Source organism: Pezoporus occidentalis, unplaced genomic scaffold, assembly GCF_034315485.1.
Source record: "Pezoporus occidentalis ecotype Australia unplaced genomic scaffold, CSIRO_AGI_Poc_V1 ctg18, whole genome shotgun sequence".
NCBI lineage: Eukaryota > Metazoa > Chordata > Aves > Psittaciformes > Psittacidae > Pezoporus > Pezoporus occidentalis.
In genome coordinates this window covers 1,981,026-2,000,383 of record NW_026913640.1, presented here as the reverse complement: position 1 = coordinate 2,000,383, position 19,358 = coordinate 1,981,026, and the positions used below count along the sequence as shown (strand labels likewise).

The window sequence follows — 19,358 nt, the reverse complement described above, 5'->3', positions numbered from 1 at the left end:
GCAAATTTAAAAGTAATCTTCTATTCTTATCTTAACTGCTTCTCCTTTCAGAAACATTTTCCCAAGAGCTCAGCTCAGATGAATAGGATGTTGTCCACCAAGCTCTATGGCTTGCATGCAATTTCCACCCACCATCCCAAAGAAGGTACCTGGTAGTTAAAGCCACAATACCAATCTCAAAAAGAAAGAAAATCCTCCTACTACAAACCCAAGAAGTTCCTCTCTCAGTTAGGTAACTGTCACCTGAGAACAAGATTAGAGGTATTGCATGTTTTGTGGCTTGTCATACATTAGCCTCAAGCTTTTTCATACAGTGCAAATCTCTTTCAAGGCATGCTGCCCTTTCACACAGCACTACTGCACTGAGAACACTGGTAACAGTGATGGTGATAAGTACTTCCAAAAAGTAATATCTGGATTCCTCCATGCTGAAAACACTGCTTTCAGCAGCTGAAACGGTGCCTTCTACCTGAAAATTCAAAGACAAAGCTGAGACTCATAGTGCCAGTAAAAGTTATTCAAAACCTTTGGTATGAAGTATTTCCCACAGATCTGTTTCCACATTTTTAAATTGAAAGTAAGATACTTATTTTAGAACAACATTTGGTAGCATGCTTCTATTTTTTTTCCATAGCAAAGTGTCCTCATTACAGGGAAGCTGAAATCTTAGTCATGGCACATGTCCTGTAGGCTGACTTTCATTTCCTACTTTTTTTTACCAGAAAACTCAAGCAGCTGTTCTCAAAAACTGTCTGCATTTCTCAGGTTTGTGATTTCACTACCCAGGTGGAAGGTAGGTGGAATCACAGTAACCCTAGGTGTCTCAAAGTAATCTTAGCATGCAACTATGATATTACCACCTTTAATGTTTCCACCACAGTCTTGGCTTAAAACTGCAGGACAAAGATGTGTACAAAAATAAAAGGCTTATTTGGGTAGGTGTTATACATGGAGAGAAAATCTGGTATTCCTCAAACGCTGAAAAAGTCAAAACTTATCCTTACTGAGAGGCTGCATAACCAGTTCACAGACAAAACTTTTGATATCATTGCTTTGTTAAAATTGTCACAATCTTGACTTAATTATATTATATATATTATATTATATTATGTATGCTATATTATATTATATGTTGTATACTTCATATGCAACAACAAAGAGAAAAAAATAACCTATTAAGAGCATCACTCCCAAAGATGTGTGCATTAGAACTGTTGATTCACCAGGAAGAAGGTGAAAAGGTTACAGAAAAACTCATCATTCCTCATTAAGGATACCTTTTCCTTTCACTTCATTACGATTACTCCCAGTCTTGTATACATACAATTTTTTGTACTGTGAACTCTACATCTTCTCGCACATTTCATAACATAAAGTAGTACTTAATAAAACCAAAATCTCTACTATTTTATTTAACTGTTCCAGCAGAGCATTTCTGTTTGTCAAACACCAATTAATTCTGGATGACTGGAAAACATGACTGTTGTGATATACATGCAATGACATCGGTGACACATTTATTTCTGCACTATAGAAACTTCTATTAACAGGAAATCATTAAAAGGCTGACCTGTTCCAAACACATTTGAGGGATATGAAAGGGAGTACAGAATAGAATTTTCTGGATAAGCTGTATTTCATCATGAAGTGGTGAACTTAAACGGAAGCTCTTCCCAGACATAGCTTCCCTACTTGGTTTAGTAAGATAAAGTAGTATAGACGAGAGCTCTCCACCACTCCTGCTCATCCTTCTGATGGCTGGCTTAGGTTTAACCGCGCTCGGCAGCTGAGCACTGCAAATCTCATCTTTTAATTTCAAATTTTTCCCATGTAACTGCAGAGAGCATCAGTGGCAGGTTCCATTTCTGGGACCTAACTTTCAAACCCTATATAATTTGAGCCATCTTTGAATCTACTTCTGTAAACTCCTCTAAAATTCTGGCTCTTAACATAAACTTTAACAATACATTCTGTATTATCTTCTGTTGCACCCTCTTTTTAAGGGTCCAGGAATTCACCAGATACTGTTAGGCAGTCTTTGGACAGATATATTGGGCAAGTACCTCAGCTATGTTTACACTCCACAGCTCAAAAGGAATGCCAAAAGCATGCAGCTTTACTTTAGAACATCTCTCTTTTTTCTTTATATGAGAATACAACCAGTCCATTAAACTTGTTAAGCTTTATCTTTGCAAGTAAATCAATTATGCCCTCAGCAAGCCTCTTTTCTTCTGTAGCAGAAGTGTCTTCCTTGCCTCTGAACACAGCTTTAGATGTAAAATCCTTCAAAGGTATCTATTAAGTAAATTGTTCAAAGGCTTTTATAGGGCAACCTTCCTCTCTCCCCCTGCTTTGTACCAAGGCTTGTTTTAAATGGAAGTCTATGTGAAGTTTGATATACAATGTTTTTATAGAAATGATGAACTTTCCCTCAAAATAGCTCAAGTGAAAGCTTGTAGGGACCAGTTTCAATTTTAGGGGGATTGTTTTAGGTTGGGGTTTTTTTGCATATCATGAAAGCTTTGGCTGGGAAAGCAGCGGGGCACTGTTTGTCCTCTGTTGCATGCTCTTTTTTTTTTCTCTATTTTCTGTATCTCTGGGCACACTGGTTCCTTCTTTCCTCCTTGGAAATGCCATGGGCACTGCTCCTAAATGATGGTTTCCTAAGACCAGACAAGTAGCCTGTAGAGCTGTAGTAAGCAGCAAAATTCAAGTAATTTCCAGTTACAAGTTTTGATGGTGACAGGAAAGAGGGCAGACAGTTCAAAAAAGGGCAGACAGTTCAAAAAAGGGCAGAGCAGGCACCACTGCAGCTGGTGCTGGCATTAGGAAACAGATGGTGCTGGGAAATTACCAGGCCAGAAACTATTATTTGAATTGTATGGCTCAGGCTTGCAGGTGACCAACTTTAATAGAATGAGATGAAGGAATAAGTTTGCAGTACTGTGAAGTGCTGTGGTGAGAAAGTATGTGCTGCAGATGCCAGAGAAGAGAAGAACAACTAATTAAAGCAATTGAACAGGCTGGGGAAACTACTAAGACATATTTTGGCCAAGCTTTTCAGAGTATCTGCCATGAAAACTCTTATGATTCCCCCACCAAATGCCAGTCCAGGGGGCAGTGTGAAAAGCCAGATCTCTGCAGAAGCTTTAGCATCATTTCATGTCTCTTCCATATCTGTATTCTTCTTAGCCTTTTCAGGAAACGCTAATTGCAACAATGCCCACATAATGATAAAATAAGACAACAATTGAGAATGCTCTGTTGTTCTGAATCATGAGATACTGTCAAATGGTGATATCCAATGTTAAAAGCATATGCGTTTCTCTTCATCATCCCACCTCCAAAACGTGTGGCTTCAACGTACATGTGAGATCTTAACACAAAGGCCAGGGGGGTCAGGTGGAGAACAGGGTAAGTGCATGAACCCACCACTGTGAGGTAATTTGTACACATGTGCCATGAGCTAAAACTGTAAACCCTGGACTGCCAGTAATAATCTGGGGCATGATAATCCCTTAACGAGCAACAGCAGGTGCTCAAGTTCTTAAAGTAAATCACTGCTGCATTTTAGCAAGTTGTTATTTGTGTCATTGCTATCAGCAAGTGCAAATCTGACAGGACTGGCAGCAGCCACTGACCTCTGCTACTGAGGGCTGGGAGCTACAGGGCATCCTGGACAGGTGGGGTCCTTCCCACTGCTCCAGCACCGGGCATCAGACACCTCCCCTGGGATGGGGACAGCCAAGGCTGGGACAGGACATCTGCCTTCAAGTGTGGTTGGGGATCTAGCCAGGTGTGGGGAATCAGGGTCAGACCTCACTCAGGATAGCCAAGGCATTAAAGGATTGCCAAGGAATTTAAGTATGTTTTGTAGTATCAAGGTTTTGGTCTTCTAATTTTGATTGGGTTGGAAAGAGGTTGTTTTTTTTTCCATCTGCAGGAAGTCTTTTATTGATTCAGATTTTTAGGAATTATCAGTACTTGTCCAATCTGTGGTGTACCCAGAAACACCAGTCACTGAAGTGGTACTCATACAGATTAAGAAACATTAACCATGGCAGCAGTGAGCCGAGCACAACAGTAAATTTTCAGACTTGGTGCTTCACTGCAGAATTCCAATCACAATACAGACATATGGTCTTCCTCTCCTCTCCAGCCATGACAAAGAGGTGTGGTTCTCACACCCCTGCAAGCCAGGATGGCCACAGAAGCAGCATCCACCCTCATTGTTCAGATGCCAATGAGAGACCAAAAGCTTGGCCTGAGATGTTGTCATGGTTTAAACCCAGCCGTAAATCAGAACCACGCAGTCTATCTCTCACTCCCCCTCTTCCCCCCCTGCTCCTGGAGGGATGGGGAGGAGAATTAAAAGAATGTAACTCCCACAGGTTGAGATAAGAACAGTCCAGTAACTAAGGTATAACACAGATCACTACTGCTGCCACCAATGATAATAATGATAAGGGAAATAACAAGGGAAGAGAATACAACTGCTCACCATCCACCAACCGATACCCAGCTCAACCAAGGAGTGATCTAGCCCTTCCGGGTAACTGCCCCCAGTTTTACATCCTGGCCATGACATGCTGTGGTATGGAATACCTCTTTGGCTAGTTTGGGTCAGGTGTCCTGTCTCTGCTTCCTCCCAGCTTCACCTCCTCCCTGGCAGAGCATGAGACTCAGAAAGTCCTTGGTCAGACTAAACATTACTGAACAGCAAATATAAAAACATCGGTGTTATCAGCACTGTTCCCAGGCTGAAAGTCAAAACCACAGCACTGCACCAGCTACTAAGAAGGAGAAAAAGTGACTGCTACTGCTGAACCCAGGATAGATGTGATTTCTGATGGCAGTCTAAGGGAAGGCAGATGATTTCATCCAAACATTTTAAGTGTATTTTGGTCAAATTGTTCTTGCCCTGGAAATATATTATACTAATGAATTTATGCTATCAGCCTATGCAGGCCTGGCAGAAATTGCTAACTATTTCAGGCAGAAATTGCAAACTATTTTAATCCTCCAGGAACACATTTGCCCAACCAATAATTTGACTTGTCATTAGTAAATGCTTACTCAGCTTTTCAAGAGACAGGAATGCACGAAAAAGTATTGATTTCTAGGTTATTGATTCCTAATCCAATTGCATCAGATTTCTTCTAAGGTCTGTGGACTGTATTTTCCCACCTGTATATTGAAGGTCCATAGGATTTAGGGGCAGTGCTTTTTAGAATACTGCAGCAGCTTGTGCTCTGATTTCAAAAGAGCATGGAGCTTGCCAAATCTCTTCAAAGGGAAGGGAAAAAAAGGGCAATTTTTCCTTGTAAGTGCTGATGCAACATGAGAATAGGTCTGTGGGCCTTATAAATACAGTGCTTAGAAAACAGGTCTGCTTTTGTGTGCTAGGCTGCTGCAAGAGAAAAACATCAGCCCAAAGGAGAGTCAAATTGCAGCTTAATATTTCTTCTTGGTCTGATTCTCTGTTGATCTTGGTGCCACTCTCCCTAACAAAGTAAGAAAAATAAAGACATTTTTGAGAGGAGGATTCAACTTACCTACCTATATGTTAGACAGGTAGTTCTGAATTTGTTATCCTACATTCTGCCAGTGGAGAGAAATGCAGCACATGTGTCATCTGATCCATTTTAAGCACCTTTGTTAAAATGAGAGGAACTGCTCTCTGAAGGTGTCTATTTTTCCCATTGACTACACATGCAGTACACAGTGTATAGCCCAGACTTGGATGTGTGACTTTAAAGCCCCAAGCTGGGACAAATAATTCCCACTCTTTTATTTCCTTCTTTTCGCTTCTGCTCTTTTTTAAAGATGTCTCATATGCTATTCCCAATCAGCACAGGATGACTCAGCAGGACACACCCTTGTTGCTTCATCTTCCCTCAGAGTAACCCTTCAGCTGTGCATGAATTCCCCACTCCCCAGCCTAAGTTTCTCTGTTACACCACATCATTCCTTAGCAGATTCACCATGGGACACTTGCTAGCTGTGAGGAGTGATCAGACAGCTGCAGGAGGTGCCTGCTGCACAGTGGTGTGGGAGCAAGGCATGTCCTTGCTTCACCTCACAGGGGTCCTTCTCCTTTCATGGCTGACATTTTTCCCTTCTACAAGATTTGCACAGCAGCTGCTGATGCTGCTGGGCTGCATTCACTGGGAAATACCCCAGGAAAAGGAAATACAACCTTTGTTTGTCATTCTTTTCAGTAAGATGCAGCAGCCACAGCTGTTAAGTTTCTGCACCACCGTTACGCATTTTCATTGTAAGACAAAAGAAAACCCATCAGATTTAGGTCAAACTTACTTAGGCTCATTGTGTTTTTATGGGTTGGCTTCCTTCCAGCACCAGTGTACTTACCTTCATATTACTTTACAGCATCAGAAACATATTATACTCCCCACTTCACAGATGGGTTCCTAAAACAGAGTTCATCTTCTCCCAGGCAACAAAGGCGTGGCTGAGGAAGTCACATGGAAATCAGACTGATGGAACTTTACCAGCCTGGAAATGAAGCTCTACTGCTTCCTCAGGGAACACAGCGCCAAGGAAGTCTTTGATACAGAATTCTGATGGACTGGTGGTGATACCCAAACATGGGTAGAAGGTAGCAAAAGAGTGCTCCAAGCTGCAAAATTTGAAGACCCTGCATTGCCTACACCTGGAGGCTGAGGTCTCACTGAAGGCATGAGCACAAGCAGCTGATGAGCCTCTCTTAGGTGAACTGAGGCATCTGCAACAGGTCAGTATTGTGTTCTCAGCCCTGTTTTGTCCCTGCTTATGAAAGGCAAAGGAATCTCAGCTGGGGGTAGGCCCTCTCAAATAATCTGCCTTTCTAGAAAGATAACTGGAGAAGCTTGAAACAGTCCTGTGCCAAAGGGAGCAGACTGCCATCCTTTGGTCCTCAGCTCTGTGCTGTGGGTAGACAGTGCAACTCCTGTAACCCTGTTACCACCACCAGGCATATATCTCTCTTCCCGTTGCTATCAGGTAATGTGTCAGCATGTCTAGTCATGGAATGGATATCTGAGAGCATAATACAGAGAATCACAAGCACTGTGAGAAATTTCTATAAAGTAATGGCAAGAGCACAGCTAAGCCAGGTAGATGCTATCTTCTGCCAGCTAGAGGACACAAAACACCTTGATTCTTCTTTGTGAAAAAACTTGCAGTCTTGACAATCTTTTTAAGAGGATGCTGCTACATGGAGGACAGGACCATGATGGAAGCCACCTGTGTGAGAGACAGCCCCCAGAATGGCTTCAGAGGTTAAACCCATCCCAGTAGCTCAGCCATTGCTGGTTCTTGCTGACAGGATGGCAGAGTCTGAGTGAGCTGCTGCTACGGCGTGGCACATCAGTTTGCACACAGAACCACAGGGAAGGCCTACTCCCACTTGCCTGCTGCTCCTGTAGATGCGAGGTGCTCATTAGGACTCACCGTATGTGCTTCTTGGTGGTGTATGGCACAGATTAGCAAAGTACAGTAAAACTGGATTCTGAGCTGTAACCCACAAGAAACTACATACAACGTTTATATCTTTGGAAAAGAGGGTTAAACTGATCTGCGAAGTTAAATGACATGCTGCCACCTTTGAAAAGCGTCATTATCCAGTCTAGAGTTGTCTGCCATTAGTGTGACACCTGTATGTAAAGAGATAAAACTGTTGCAATTAGCTGTGATTTTAATCCATACACTTCTGCTTCCAACCAGAGTCAGTACAAATTACTGTTTACATTTGACATCAGTCTGGCAGCAACAGCAGAAGCTTAATAACATAAGGTTCATTTATTTATTTATTTATTTGATTGCTAATGTGTCTACATCACACTTCTAAAAATGCCTACACAGCATCTTCCACTACTGCTAATGCATTAAGGGTAAATTATGCATCTCATTTTTACCATTGGAGATGGAATATCATAGGAATCAGGGAAGCTGTGAACTGTACCACCTCATCAGTTATTTGTATAGAGAACCCATTAAACAAAGTATTTAAGCAATGAAATATCTTACTTATTATTAATAATATCCTGACTATGAGCAAGGTCATCACCCAAGTTCTCTGGAGTCTGTGGTTATGCTGCATAATTACACAATAATCAACCACACAGTCAATGCCTATCCAATAAACACTTTATTCTATTATAGAGGAATGCAGTGGTGCTATGCTGATTCATTAAAAAGAAAAAGCATGACTCAATAACCTCTTAATCATGGGATTTAAAAACAAAACAAACAAACAGGGTTTTTTGGGAAATAAGAAATGTCTGTTTACTGGCATTTGAGTTTTTTAGTTCAGATTTTCCAGCAGCAATATGGGTAAATATTCAAAATGCCAAAGTTACCTCAAAATCATGACTCATCTGAAATCTGTGAAGTTACATTAGTAACCACGTTAGGGAAGCATACTCTCAAGTCCCGAGTTAGGATATAAAATTTCTTAGTCCACCAATTAAATGCACTTACACACTACAACCAGTAACCAACATATTTGGAATCCCAATCACATTCTTTGCTTCAGGAAGAAGTTTCGCCAGATTCAAACCTTCAGCTCTAATCTAATCTAATCTAATCTATCTTCCTCTGGTGTTTAGCTCCATTCACTTACCAGCCACAGCTGTCAGCAATTCAATTTCTCATTTTTATCTTCAGATTTGTCCAGCTTAGAAGATGATGCACAGAGTCTTTAGAGGAGACAGAATTTACCATACAATGGTTAGCAACATTACAAAAAGATCACCATCATGAAATCAGGGGAAAACCAGACATTGCTACACTCCCATCTCTACTTTAAATAAACCTAGCTCTGTGATTGAGCTTTCTGTGCCTAAACCAATAGTACGTACTCTGCTTTCAAGGATTAATTACTCCTAAATGTGCTAAAATATTTGTATAGAATATATTGTTTAAAGACATGTAACTGCTCATTGCTGCAAATGTAATCAAAACCCATTTCACAACACAGTATAATGATAGTTAGAAAAGTCCATGCAAGATAAATCCAGGTATTCCAAAACATTCATCCATCCAAAACCACCAAACAAAACCAAAAATTCCAACACGGTTTGGGAAAGCTAGCAGTGTAAAAGTTTTATTCAGGTCCAAAGAAATAACACAACATTTTTGAAATCAAAAACTACCTTTTTGCGGTTTCAAAGAAACTTGAGTAATCAAACTTATAACATCAAAGTTATCAGGGTGCCTTTATTTTCAGAAAGGCAGAAGGAAAATGAAACTATTAATTCAAAGTGTACAAGTACAGAGCTATAACCATCTTGTACAGCAAATATTACAACTGGATACACAATCAAAATGGTCAAACACATGCTTGAGGGCTCAATTATCATATGACTGAGTTTCAAATCCTGCAATTGCTCCTGACAAGCTGAATCAGAGACTAAGTAGGACATGGTCTGCTCCCCTCCTCAGGTCATTACTGTACCAAATTGTATCAATAGATGTCTCTTTTAGAATTCCCAAAAAAGTCTCTTTTTAAGTCCCCAGTGAGGACTACCCATGAGGGAAGCATCCAAGCCTCTCGCTGTGAAAAAAATGCATTCTGCCATATTTGTGCAATGTTCCCAGTTAGTTTGAGGTGCTCTGGGGCCAGGCTTGAGTGCATTGACTAACATTCAATTCAGAGACAGTAGCAGTAAATGTCTGCTGCATGAATCCAGGAACTGGATAATCTTCACTACTGCAGATGTCCCTTGTCTTCTATGCCAGTGGGACCATTATGGTGATTTTTTTCCCCTCTCCTCCTCCACAATGACAAATGCCAGCACAATCAAAATTTGGAATTTTTCCATGTGAAAAGCAGGAGCAGAGCAGTGCTAGCCTCATCAGCTGTGCTGATGTGCTTTTAACTGTGACTGGGAGGAAAAAACTGGCTGGGCAGACCACCCTGCTTATGAAAGAATGGTACCAGGTGCATCATGGCAACATAAGAAATATCTGTAATAAATCTCATACTATGGAAGAGAAAAAAATAATGGGGTTTCCATACAGAACATGCTGTACAATACCACCAGTCTTTTCTCTCTTCATTTCAGAATGACATCAGTGATCTTTTTGTATGTGTTTAATTACAGCCCCACTTTAATGCTGCCAGTAATAAGAAACTATTAGTACTGCTCTTAAAGAATCAAAAAGCTTTATTAGGTACTGCAAAATGCTAGGGATGCTCTTAAAAATAATAAAAGGCAGTCAAGCACTTCTAAACCATTTGCTCTGCCAAGAGCTTTTAAGATGTAACCCAGAGGCTCAAAGCTTCATTACCAAAACATTTTTCCTGTTACCACTTAAAAAAAATTCTACTGAAGTTTAATGACTAAAATGTAGGTAATGAATATAATAAATGTACGCTTAAGAATGAAAATACAATTCTACCTTCATTCAAGGGATGACTTTAAGGACTGTCACTATTTTGGACCATAAAAATACATGTATCAGTGGCACTGAAGAATACATAGAGGTTTTTATGGAACCCCAGACTGTGGACACAAAGTTTCATAGGAGAGTTCAAATTTCAAATAACAACATACCAGTATCAGGAAATATAATGTATATATAGTGTTTAAAAGAAACAACCCCTCCACAAGATGATAGGCTCTTGTGGAAGAATCCTTAATAAAAAGTGCTCAATTTTCCTTCCATATATACTCATTACTAGTGCCTGAAGTAGCTGGAAATGGTGCTGTGCTTTTATACTGTGCAGACAGAAAGAGGTGGTCAACACAGGGTCTGCGGCAAGCCAGCTTTTAAAAAGTTACATTTGGAAGTGTTTTGTTTCCTCTGCTACAGAAGAAAGCTCATGGAATATAAACCAACTTTGTATTATAAAGGAACTCTACTGTGTGGTATCATGTAAAAAAATCAAGCTGAATAGTAAACTATGCTGTCAGTCTTCTTAAAAGCCAAATGAAAGGCATGTTCAGCTCTACCATCATGAGACTACTTGAGAGGCTCTCTGTGCTGCCTATACTGAATGGTTATGATCTTGGATGCAATTTTATATGAAATTACTCTTTTGGGTGGTGAGACACTATTTCAGGTTACATCAGTCTGCCTTTTTCTTCTTCTTTGTTGAGAGGTCAGAAATGTTACAGGCTTGTTTGTTTTCAATGGTTGCTGTGCAGTCAAAGAGTTTAAGTACCTACCTAGTGTACAAAGAAAATAAATGTTCTCCAAGGTTCCTAACTTCTTGACACACAGAATTACCATAATGGAAAGAGATCATCAGAACCAAGATGGCAAGCAGAAGAAACATTAAGGCTGCCAAGAAGACATGCCAATCTGGGTTTGGTATTATAAAAAGGCATAAATACATTCATTTTCAATTTAGATACTTTCAGTGAAATTAAATTTTTAAACATGTGATTGGAAGTTTTTGGCATTAACATTAAATCAGTGCTTTAGTTTTGGAATCTGCTTCACTCCTACAGTCTTTTTAATCGATCCCTTTTGAGAATTAACCATCTTCGGGTTTCCTGGAACACTGTATCTCCCTCTGAAATAAAATGAGTGAAGTTAACCATCAAGTGTTACATTCCCTCTAAGTTTTAACTGCTAGAAATCTGCATGCTTTTTATATTTGCATAACTGATTATTATTATGAATTAATAAATCTGAGAGAGAGGAAGAAACATGTATATTTCTGGGTTCGCAGGCTAGCAGAGCATCTAATTATTCTGAATACAAACTCAATCTTCATCTCATCATTCCTGACTGCTTCCGTTACCTAAATGATGGCATCTGAAGAACATGAGCAGAATACAAAACATTTTCACAAAGAGGATGATAACTGGCTAAGGAGACATTTTCGTTAGGTACATAATCCACACTAGGAAATGGAAAAACACTTTGCATAGATGTAGTTACAGTTCTCTGCAGGTATTCCACTCTGGAGGCCCATGCTTTTGAGCCCATGAACCAGAAGACTTCTGAAGTGGTACTTATCATGGATATATACTCCATCTACATGAAACCTAAAAGAGGCATTTTCATCTTGATCTTCGAAGAGAAATCAATGCGAATAGAAATAAATCTCCAGGAAGGCTCATTCTCATGATCGAGCAGCATCCTATGCAATGTACATTTTTTTCTCTCCCTGTTCATCGCTATAGTGGACAGACAGCACTTTGCATACAAAATATTAGGTTTCAATGTCCTTCTTAAATAAAGGCATCCTGAAGGAAAATACATCACAAAATCACATCATTATATTCATGATTATAGCCAGAGAAATATTTTGTTAGGTGGTAGAAGCTGTGATGAAATTATCTGTGCAAATTTCAAATTTCTAGGCAAATGGGCAACACAGTTGTCCCTAGGGCTCACTAGTCTTGATACTGACACATCGTTTGTTCCAGCTCTTACAAGCAGTCATGGTCTTAATGGGAAAGCAGCCCCCAAAGGCACATGGAACTACTTCTACTAAGAGCCTGAATGATCAGAACCCAAGATCCCAGTCTGCTGAATAACTGATTTATTTAAATTCAAATCAATTGATTACTCAAAATCATTATAAACAATAATGATTTTATATAAATAAATGATTATTTAATTGATCCATAGCACACTGTAGAGCTGGGCCAAACAGACAGCATACGTTTGTGTGGAATTCTGCAGGCAGCAAAACCTTCTTCCAATCAAAACCAGCTGGACTTAGGGAGTCCAGACTCCCTAAGAAGCCAGGCAGCTGCAGCCAGTGCTATGTTCAAACTGAGCTAATAAGCCCTGCTGTATGCCTCAGTATAACAGCAGGTGCTCAGAATGACATTAAATTGGCTGCTCAGATTGCATCAGAGACATAAGTCATCAAAACATCCATGTTTTTCCTAATTGTCAGCTAGCCTACCTTCTTCCTGCCCTGTGAAATACCATAAAAAGAACCTCTGCAGCACTTGGCTTCTATATTTGGATGGCCAAGAAGCTGAATGCATCAACAATTAGTGTTTACAATTACCACGCAAAAGTGTTTCAGTGTGCTTTAATATACAGGTTGGGTTTTCCACACCTGTATAGTTCAAACAATCATAGTTTCTTAGTATGGTTTGAAATCCAATAAAGACAGGCATTTTCTGAAAAGCCAACATAACTAAGAACTCTGGACAGAAAATTTTCAAATTATTCTCAAGAATATGTTTACTTTCAATCATGCAGCTCTTCTCTTATTTGAATGAAATAATTTCTCATTAATGTCAGCTTGAATGAACTAACTTCAGGCTGTAAATCAAGACATAATTAAAAACGAATAATATAATAATGACTGTGTTAACCTTGTGACGATCAAGGGCTGCTTACTTATGTTCTAGTACTTCCAAACTCTGTCAAATCCCCATTTTTATCTTCATGTTGCTAACTGAGACCAAAGTCTGACCTGAAAGTTCTAAGTCACCGGTTATAAAAGACAATGCTTTCCAAACTGGACTGCAAAGCCAATACATTGCTACTAAGGACAATTTAAACAATGAATAATTCCATTCATGTGCATAAAGTACTTTGAAAAGTTAAGAAAAAAAATCCACTGAGAGAAAATGCCTTGAAAGGGGATATTTCGTCACAATATGCTTCTTCTGAGACCAGCAATTACAGGACACTTTATTTTCTTTTATTTGATACAAAAGAAATTACAGAAACACAGTCATATGATTTCAGGGTAAGTAATGGTCTACTAAAACGAAGTACAAAAAAAACCCAACGTAATCATAGGCCACTGCTAACCCTCAGCAAATCTCAGTATCTGCCTGATAATCTGCCAGCAGAGACATTGAATTCCCCTAGCAGAGACACTGAATTCTCTAGTTTCCTGGCCTTCTCCACATGAGCTGTGTTGAACATCACAGGGCCCAGAATCAACACTGGCTATATATGGGGTACCTCAGACCCATACAGTGCTTTTTTCTGTACTGAGAAACTTCAGTTATGGACTTCAACTCATACTGTACTACAATAATTCATATTCTACTAATATTATCCTCTGGAGCATGAAGATCCATGGTTCCAATTCATAAAATCCTGCGATTCTCTGCTTACACAGAATGAAAGGATAAAGCTGGTAAGCAAATACGTCTACACAGTTTCATGCTTATGATTTACTCATTACGTTCTCAGATGTTCCCAGTATATACTGTGCATGCTCACTTTAATAATATAGGTAAGTGGATTCACAGAAATGTATTTCGTGTGAGATACTAAATACACAGAGACATATGAGCTCAGGAAATCTCCAAATAAGAAACATTTGGGAGACTTCCAAAAGCAAATATTATATCCGCCTGCTTACACACTTTTGTAGCCATCTACTTATGGCCATTGGAGGCGGGATACTAGGTCTAAGACACTTTTGATGTGATTCCCTCTATTCTTCATACTCTATATTCTTACCGTTTGTAGTACTGTTACAAAATAAATTTCCAATTTCAAGCTTACTCATAAACACTACAATCAGAAATTCTTTTTTTTTTTATATAGCCCAGAACAGGTGGGCTTTTTTCAAATTTTAATTTCTAACCCAGATTGCCAAACAGAAATCTGTTAAACAATGAACCCTATATATGTTGTATCTAAAATCACTAACATTACCATCCACAAAAAGCTTAAAATCTCCATTGGATAAAAAGGACCAAGCAAGACATTTATTTAATTGAATTACTTTTAATGGACTACAGGGTATACTTGTTGCTCCCAACTCTGCAGTAATATGGGAAAAAAAAAAAACAAAAAAACAACCATTGTTAACATAACTTGAAAGAACATCAGAGGTATTGTAAAATTTCAAAAAGGCCACTTAAATATATGTACTTTCAATATTGCAACATACTCAGTATTAAATAAAACTGATTAAAAAGCAGTACAAAAAATATATTAATACCAAGCAGTAGGATTATGCTCAGTGATATTTACCAAGAACAGACAGTTTTGATAATCAAAACATAATACTTAGCAAAAAAAAAAAAGAAAAAAGCAGAAAACAGAGTGAATATAGAGGAAATTTACCTCAGTATCTGGTTGTCTCCCTCACCAGTCAGAGCATCTGCTTTTTGCCTTTTTAACAATTTTAAGTGTAGCTGAGGTCTGCAATAGCCAATTTTTTACAAAGCAAGTTATATCCTAGCCACAGTTAAGGAAGTAAAATATCTTCAAACTAATTTTGACCAACTACAGTCTTACTGCCATGAAATACTTTAAGCATGTATTATACTGATGCCTTGTTGATTTGGGGAATTGAACACAAGCCAAAATCCTTTGCTGTGCAAAAATACCATTATTTATTAATCCGGATGTCCTGGGTTCAGCAGTAGCAGTCATTTTTCCCCTTCTTGGTAGCTGGTGCAGTGCAGTGTTTTGACTTTCAGCTCGGGAACAGAGCTGATAACAAGCGATGTTTTGGTTTGGCCAAGGACTTTGTGAGCCTCATGCTCTGCCAGGGAGGAGGGGAAGCCAGGAGGAAGTAGAGAGAGGACACCTGACCCAAACTGACCAAAGGGTATTCCATACCACAGCACGTCATGCCCAGGATGCAACTGGGAGTTAGCCGGAAGGGCTGGGAGTCTGCAGGGTTGGAGGAGGTATCGGTCAGAGCTTGGTCGGGCTGGGGGGGCGAGTTATCGGTCGGCTGGTGGTGAGATGATGTATTCTCTTCCCTTGTTATTTCCTTTATCATTATTATCATTGGTGGTAGCAGTAGTGATCTGTGTTATACCTTAGTTACTAAACTGTTCTTATCTCAACCTGTGGGAGTTGCATTCTTTTCGATTTTCCTCTCCGTCCCTCCGAGAGCAGGGGGAGGGCAAGAAAAGCGGGGGAAGTGAGCGAACGAGTTACCTGACTGGGTTTAAACCACGACAGTTCTTTTTGGCGCCCAACGTGGGGCACGAAGGGTTGATAACGACAGATTTGACTGGATTAATAGTCACTCGTCACAATGCTGATTTATTGGCTCTCAGAGTTGTTTCGCTTGATCTCACAGCTTCAGAATGTTGTAACTTACGTAGAGCCGGTATTTGCTGTGATAGTGTTTATCAAGTATTGGGCTAAGGTTCTTGTCTCACTGTGCTTTATGGCAATGGCTTGTAATACGGGCGGGCTCCAGCAGCAGGGCGGGACGGACGTGGCCGTGGACTTGTACCTGGCCGTCCGGCTGCTCTTCACCGTCCTGGCCCTCACCCTACTCTCCATCTTCGTGAGGCTGCGGGGAGCCGAGGGGGAGCGGCCCCGGGAGCCGGCGGCAGCCGAAGCGGCCCGGGAGAGCGGCCCCGGGGACCAAGCGGCGGCGGGAGCGGGGCCGGAGGCCGCGAGGGGACGGCTGCCGGTGGAGGAGGTCGGGGCGGTCGAGGAGCAGAAGGAAGGGGCTGCCGAGCAGCGAGAGAAGGCGGCGGAGGAGCCGAGCCCCGCGGAAGAGCCGAGCCCCGCGGCCGAGCCCAGCCCCGCGGAGGAGCCCAGCCCTGCGACGGCCGAGAGCATTTCCCGGAAGCCGCCCGCCGAGCCCCAGGAGGTTGCAGGAGATCACGCAGCATTTCCCAGCAAGGCAGAGGAGGAAGAGCTGGACTCAGGAAAAGAGAAGCTGGCGGTGGGAGAGCCGGCAAGCACAGCAGCTGCACCAGCCCCAGTGACAAGTACAGCAGCATCGTTTGAGAGTTCTGAAGGTTTTGAATGGCCTTTGGGTGTCCTTGGGACCTGCCTGCTGATCGTGATGGGGATCAGCATGTTGGCACACACACAGGCTGTGTTCTACCCACGACCATTTTGTCTGATCTCAAAAGTTAAGCAGAGTCAGGTTTGGGTCTTGTCTGGGGTTAGACGAGGATATGGGGGGACCAAGAGGTTTTCCCCAAGGCTGGACAGCCAGGAGTGGCAGGGTGTGTGGGACAGTATGGGCAAGTATCTAGTCCACTGGGCCCCTCCAGTGCTTTGGAAGCATTGGAGATGGAAGGCAGCTGTATGGAGTCCCCAGCAACAAGCTGCAGAAACTGCTGAAGGGGACAGTGAATTATTTTGAGCCTGGTGGGCCCAATGCACTTCAGGCCATCAGAGCAGAGATGCAACACAGAGATGGACTCATGATCGAGGGGTGGACTTAGCAATGGACACTATTGCCCAGGTTATTCACGAGTGTGAACACTGCACACAGTCTCTCCTGCTCTGGAAGACTGTTACAAGAGATGGAGCCTGACATCATGGACCAGATGGACTCAGCAGCTTTATAGGGACTGGTCCATGCACTAAGATAAGAGTGCACTGAGATAAGAGTGATGGTATATTGAAAATGTGGGATCTGAGCATGACGTGAATGGTATGGAATAAGGGGTGGATAATGTCCTGGGTTCAGCAGTAGCAGTCATTTTTCCCCTTCTTGGTAGCTGGTGCAGTGCAGTGTTTTGACTTTCAGCTCGGGAACAGAGCTGATAACAAGCGATGTTTTGGTTTGGCCAAGGACTTTGTGAGCCTCATGCTCTGCCAGGGAGGAGGGGAAGCCAGGAGGAAGTAGAGAGAGGACACCTGACCCAAACTGACCAAAGGGTATTCCATACCACAGCACGTCATGCCCAGGATGCAACTGGGAGTTAGCCGGAAGGGCTGGGAGTCTGCAGGGTTGGAGGAGGTATCGGTCAGAGCTTGGTCGGGCTGGGGGGGCGAGTTATCGGTCGGCTGGTGGTGAGATGATGTATTCTCTTCCCTTGTTATTTCCTTTATCATTATTATCATTGGTGGTAGCAGTAGTGATCTGTGTTATACCTTAGTTACTAAACTGTTCTTATCTCAACCTGTGGGAGTTGCATTCTTTTCGATTTTCCTCTCCGTCCCTCCGAGAGCAGGGGGAGGGCAAGAAAAGCGGGGGAAGTGAGCGAACGAGTTACCTGACTGGGTTTAAACCACGACACCGGATGATCAGAGAATACGTAATTTCAATTAGCATATTTTTGTCATACTGCCTGCAACTACACTTTTTCAATGAAGAAGCACTATATTTCTAACATACTTCTCCGAATGAGAAAAAACACCCAAAACAACTTATAGTGACTTAGCTGTACTTTTGAAAGATTAAAACATTGAGAACAGGAACTACTTAAAAATCTTTTATTTCCTGCCTTCTTTCTACAGCCATTCGCAGTTTCACTGCTAATGCAAAGATATTAACAGTTATGCTGGGTATTTCCCAGGCTTTTTCTTGGTTTCATGCTGGAAAGTTAGTTTAAGCAATTCTCTCATATTTCCCCAAGCAGCAATGAACAACATGAAAGAATCAATTGCCCACTGTGCAAACACATGGAAACACTGCTAATTACAGCCTTTCACCTCAGTTAACCATGACAGGGATGCAGTGACAGTCATTCTTGAGTATCACACTAAGCTACTTCTTTTGTATTATTCAGGAATTAAGAGTACTTTCAGAGTAAGAAGTACTACAAATCTTTACAGATTCCTTTACAGATTTCTCCAGTTTCTAGTATTGACTTTTACATATTACATAATTTGCAGCAATAAAATTTAACCTCCAGTTTCACCAAAACAAGGTATCTCATCCCTTATCTTACAAATCTAACTGAAATATGTGCAGTATTGTCAGTCTGAGCTGGCTGGCTAGTTTGTCTTTAAAAGAAAAAAATTAGAAATACGAAAAGGAGGAACTGCTATTTAAGGTAGGTGTCACTACTGCTAATAATTTGGTTCTGTTCTTTTCAACTGAAACATTCAACTAGCATAGCAGTCTTGTGACTAATGGATGGGCAAGGAAGTACCAGGAAATTGCTTCAGCTTTCACAGTTAAGGGCACTTTGATTATCTTTGGGAACAATGAAACTCCAGTTGATACAAAAGCAAAAAAAAAGTATTTAAAATTAAACAAACTGTAGCAAACTTTCAATTTCTAGCTCTTGATTTTTATTTTTTTTTTAATCATAGAACCATAGAATCAGCTAGGCTGGAAAAGACCTTCATGATCATCAAGTCCAACCTTTACCCCAGGACTACCAAGTTTACTGCTAAACCATGTCATTGATGGCCTCATTGACATGGTTTTTGAACACTTCCAGGGATGGTGATTCTACCACTTCCCTGGGCAGTCTGTTCCAATGCCTGAGCACCCTCTCTGTGAAGAAAGTTCTCCTAATATCCAATCTAAACACCCCCTGCTGCAGCTTGAGGCTGCTACCTCTTGTGCTATCACTTGTAACTTGAGAGAAGAGACCAGCTACTTCCTCTCTCCATCCTCCTTCAGGTAGTTATAGAGAGCGATGAAGTCTCCCCCGAATCTTTTAATCTCCAGACTAAGCAACCAGAAGCTTTTGTAATGGATTTGGCAGATATGAAGTGATAAAAGACTTTGACCTTATGGTATT

At 41.1% G+C, this 19,358-nt stretch overlaps 1 protein-coding gene across 1 annotated transcript in view; it reads right to left on the bottom strand.

Annotated features, from left to right (window-relative positions):
* Positions 1-9,079: 9,079 nt before the first annotated feature.
* The window catches only part of CCDC169 (coiled-coil domain containing 169), a 30,140-nt gene continuing 19,861 nt past the window's right edge, over positions 9,080-19,358 (bottom strand). The window contains 3 exon segments of the mRNA XM_062615037.1: positions 9,080-11,524; positions 15,016-15,068; positions 15,070-15,093. Of these exon segments, the coding sequence (XP_062471021.1) occupies positions 11,422-11,524; positions 15,016-15,068; positions 15,070-15,093 (180 nt within the window). The 3' untranslated portion in view covers positions 9,080-11,421.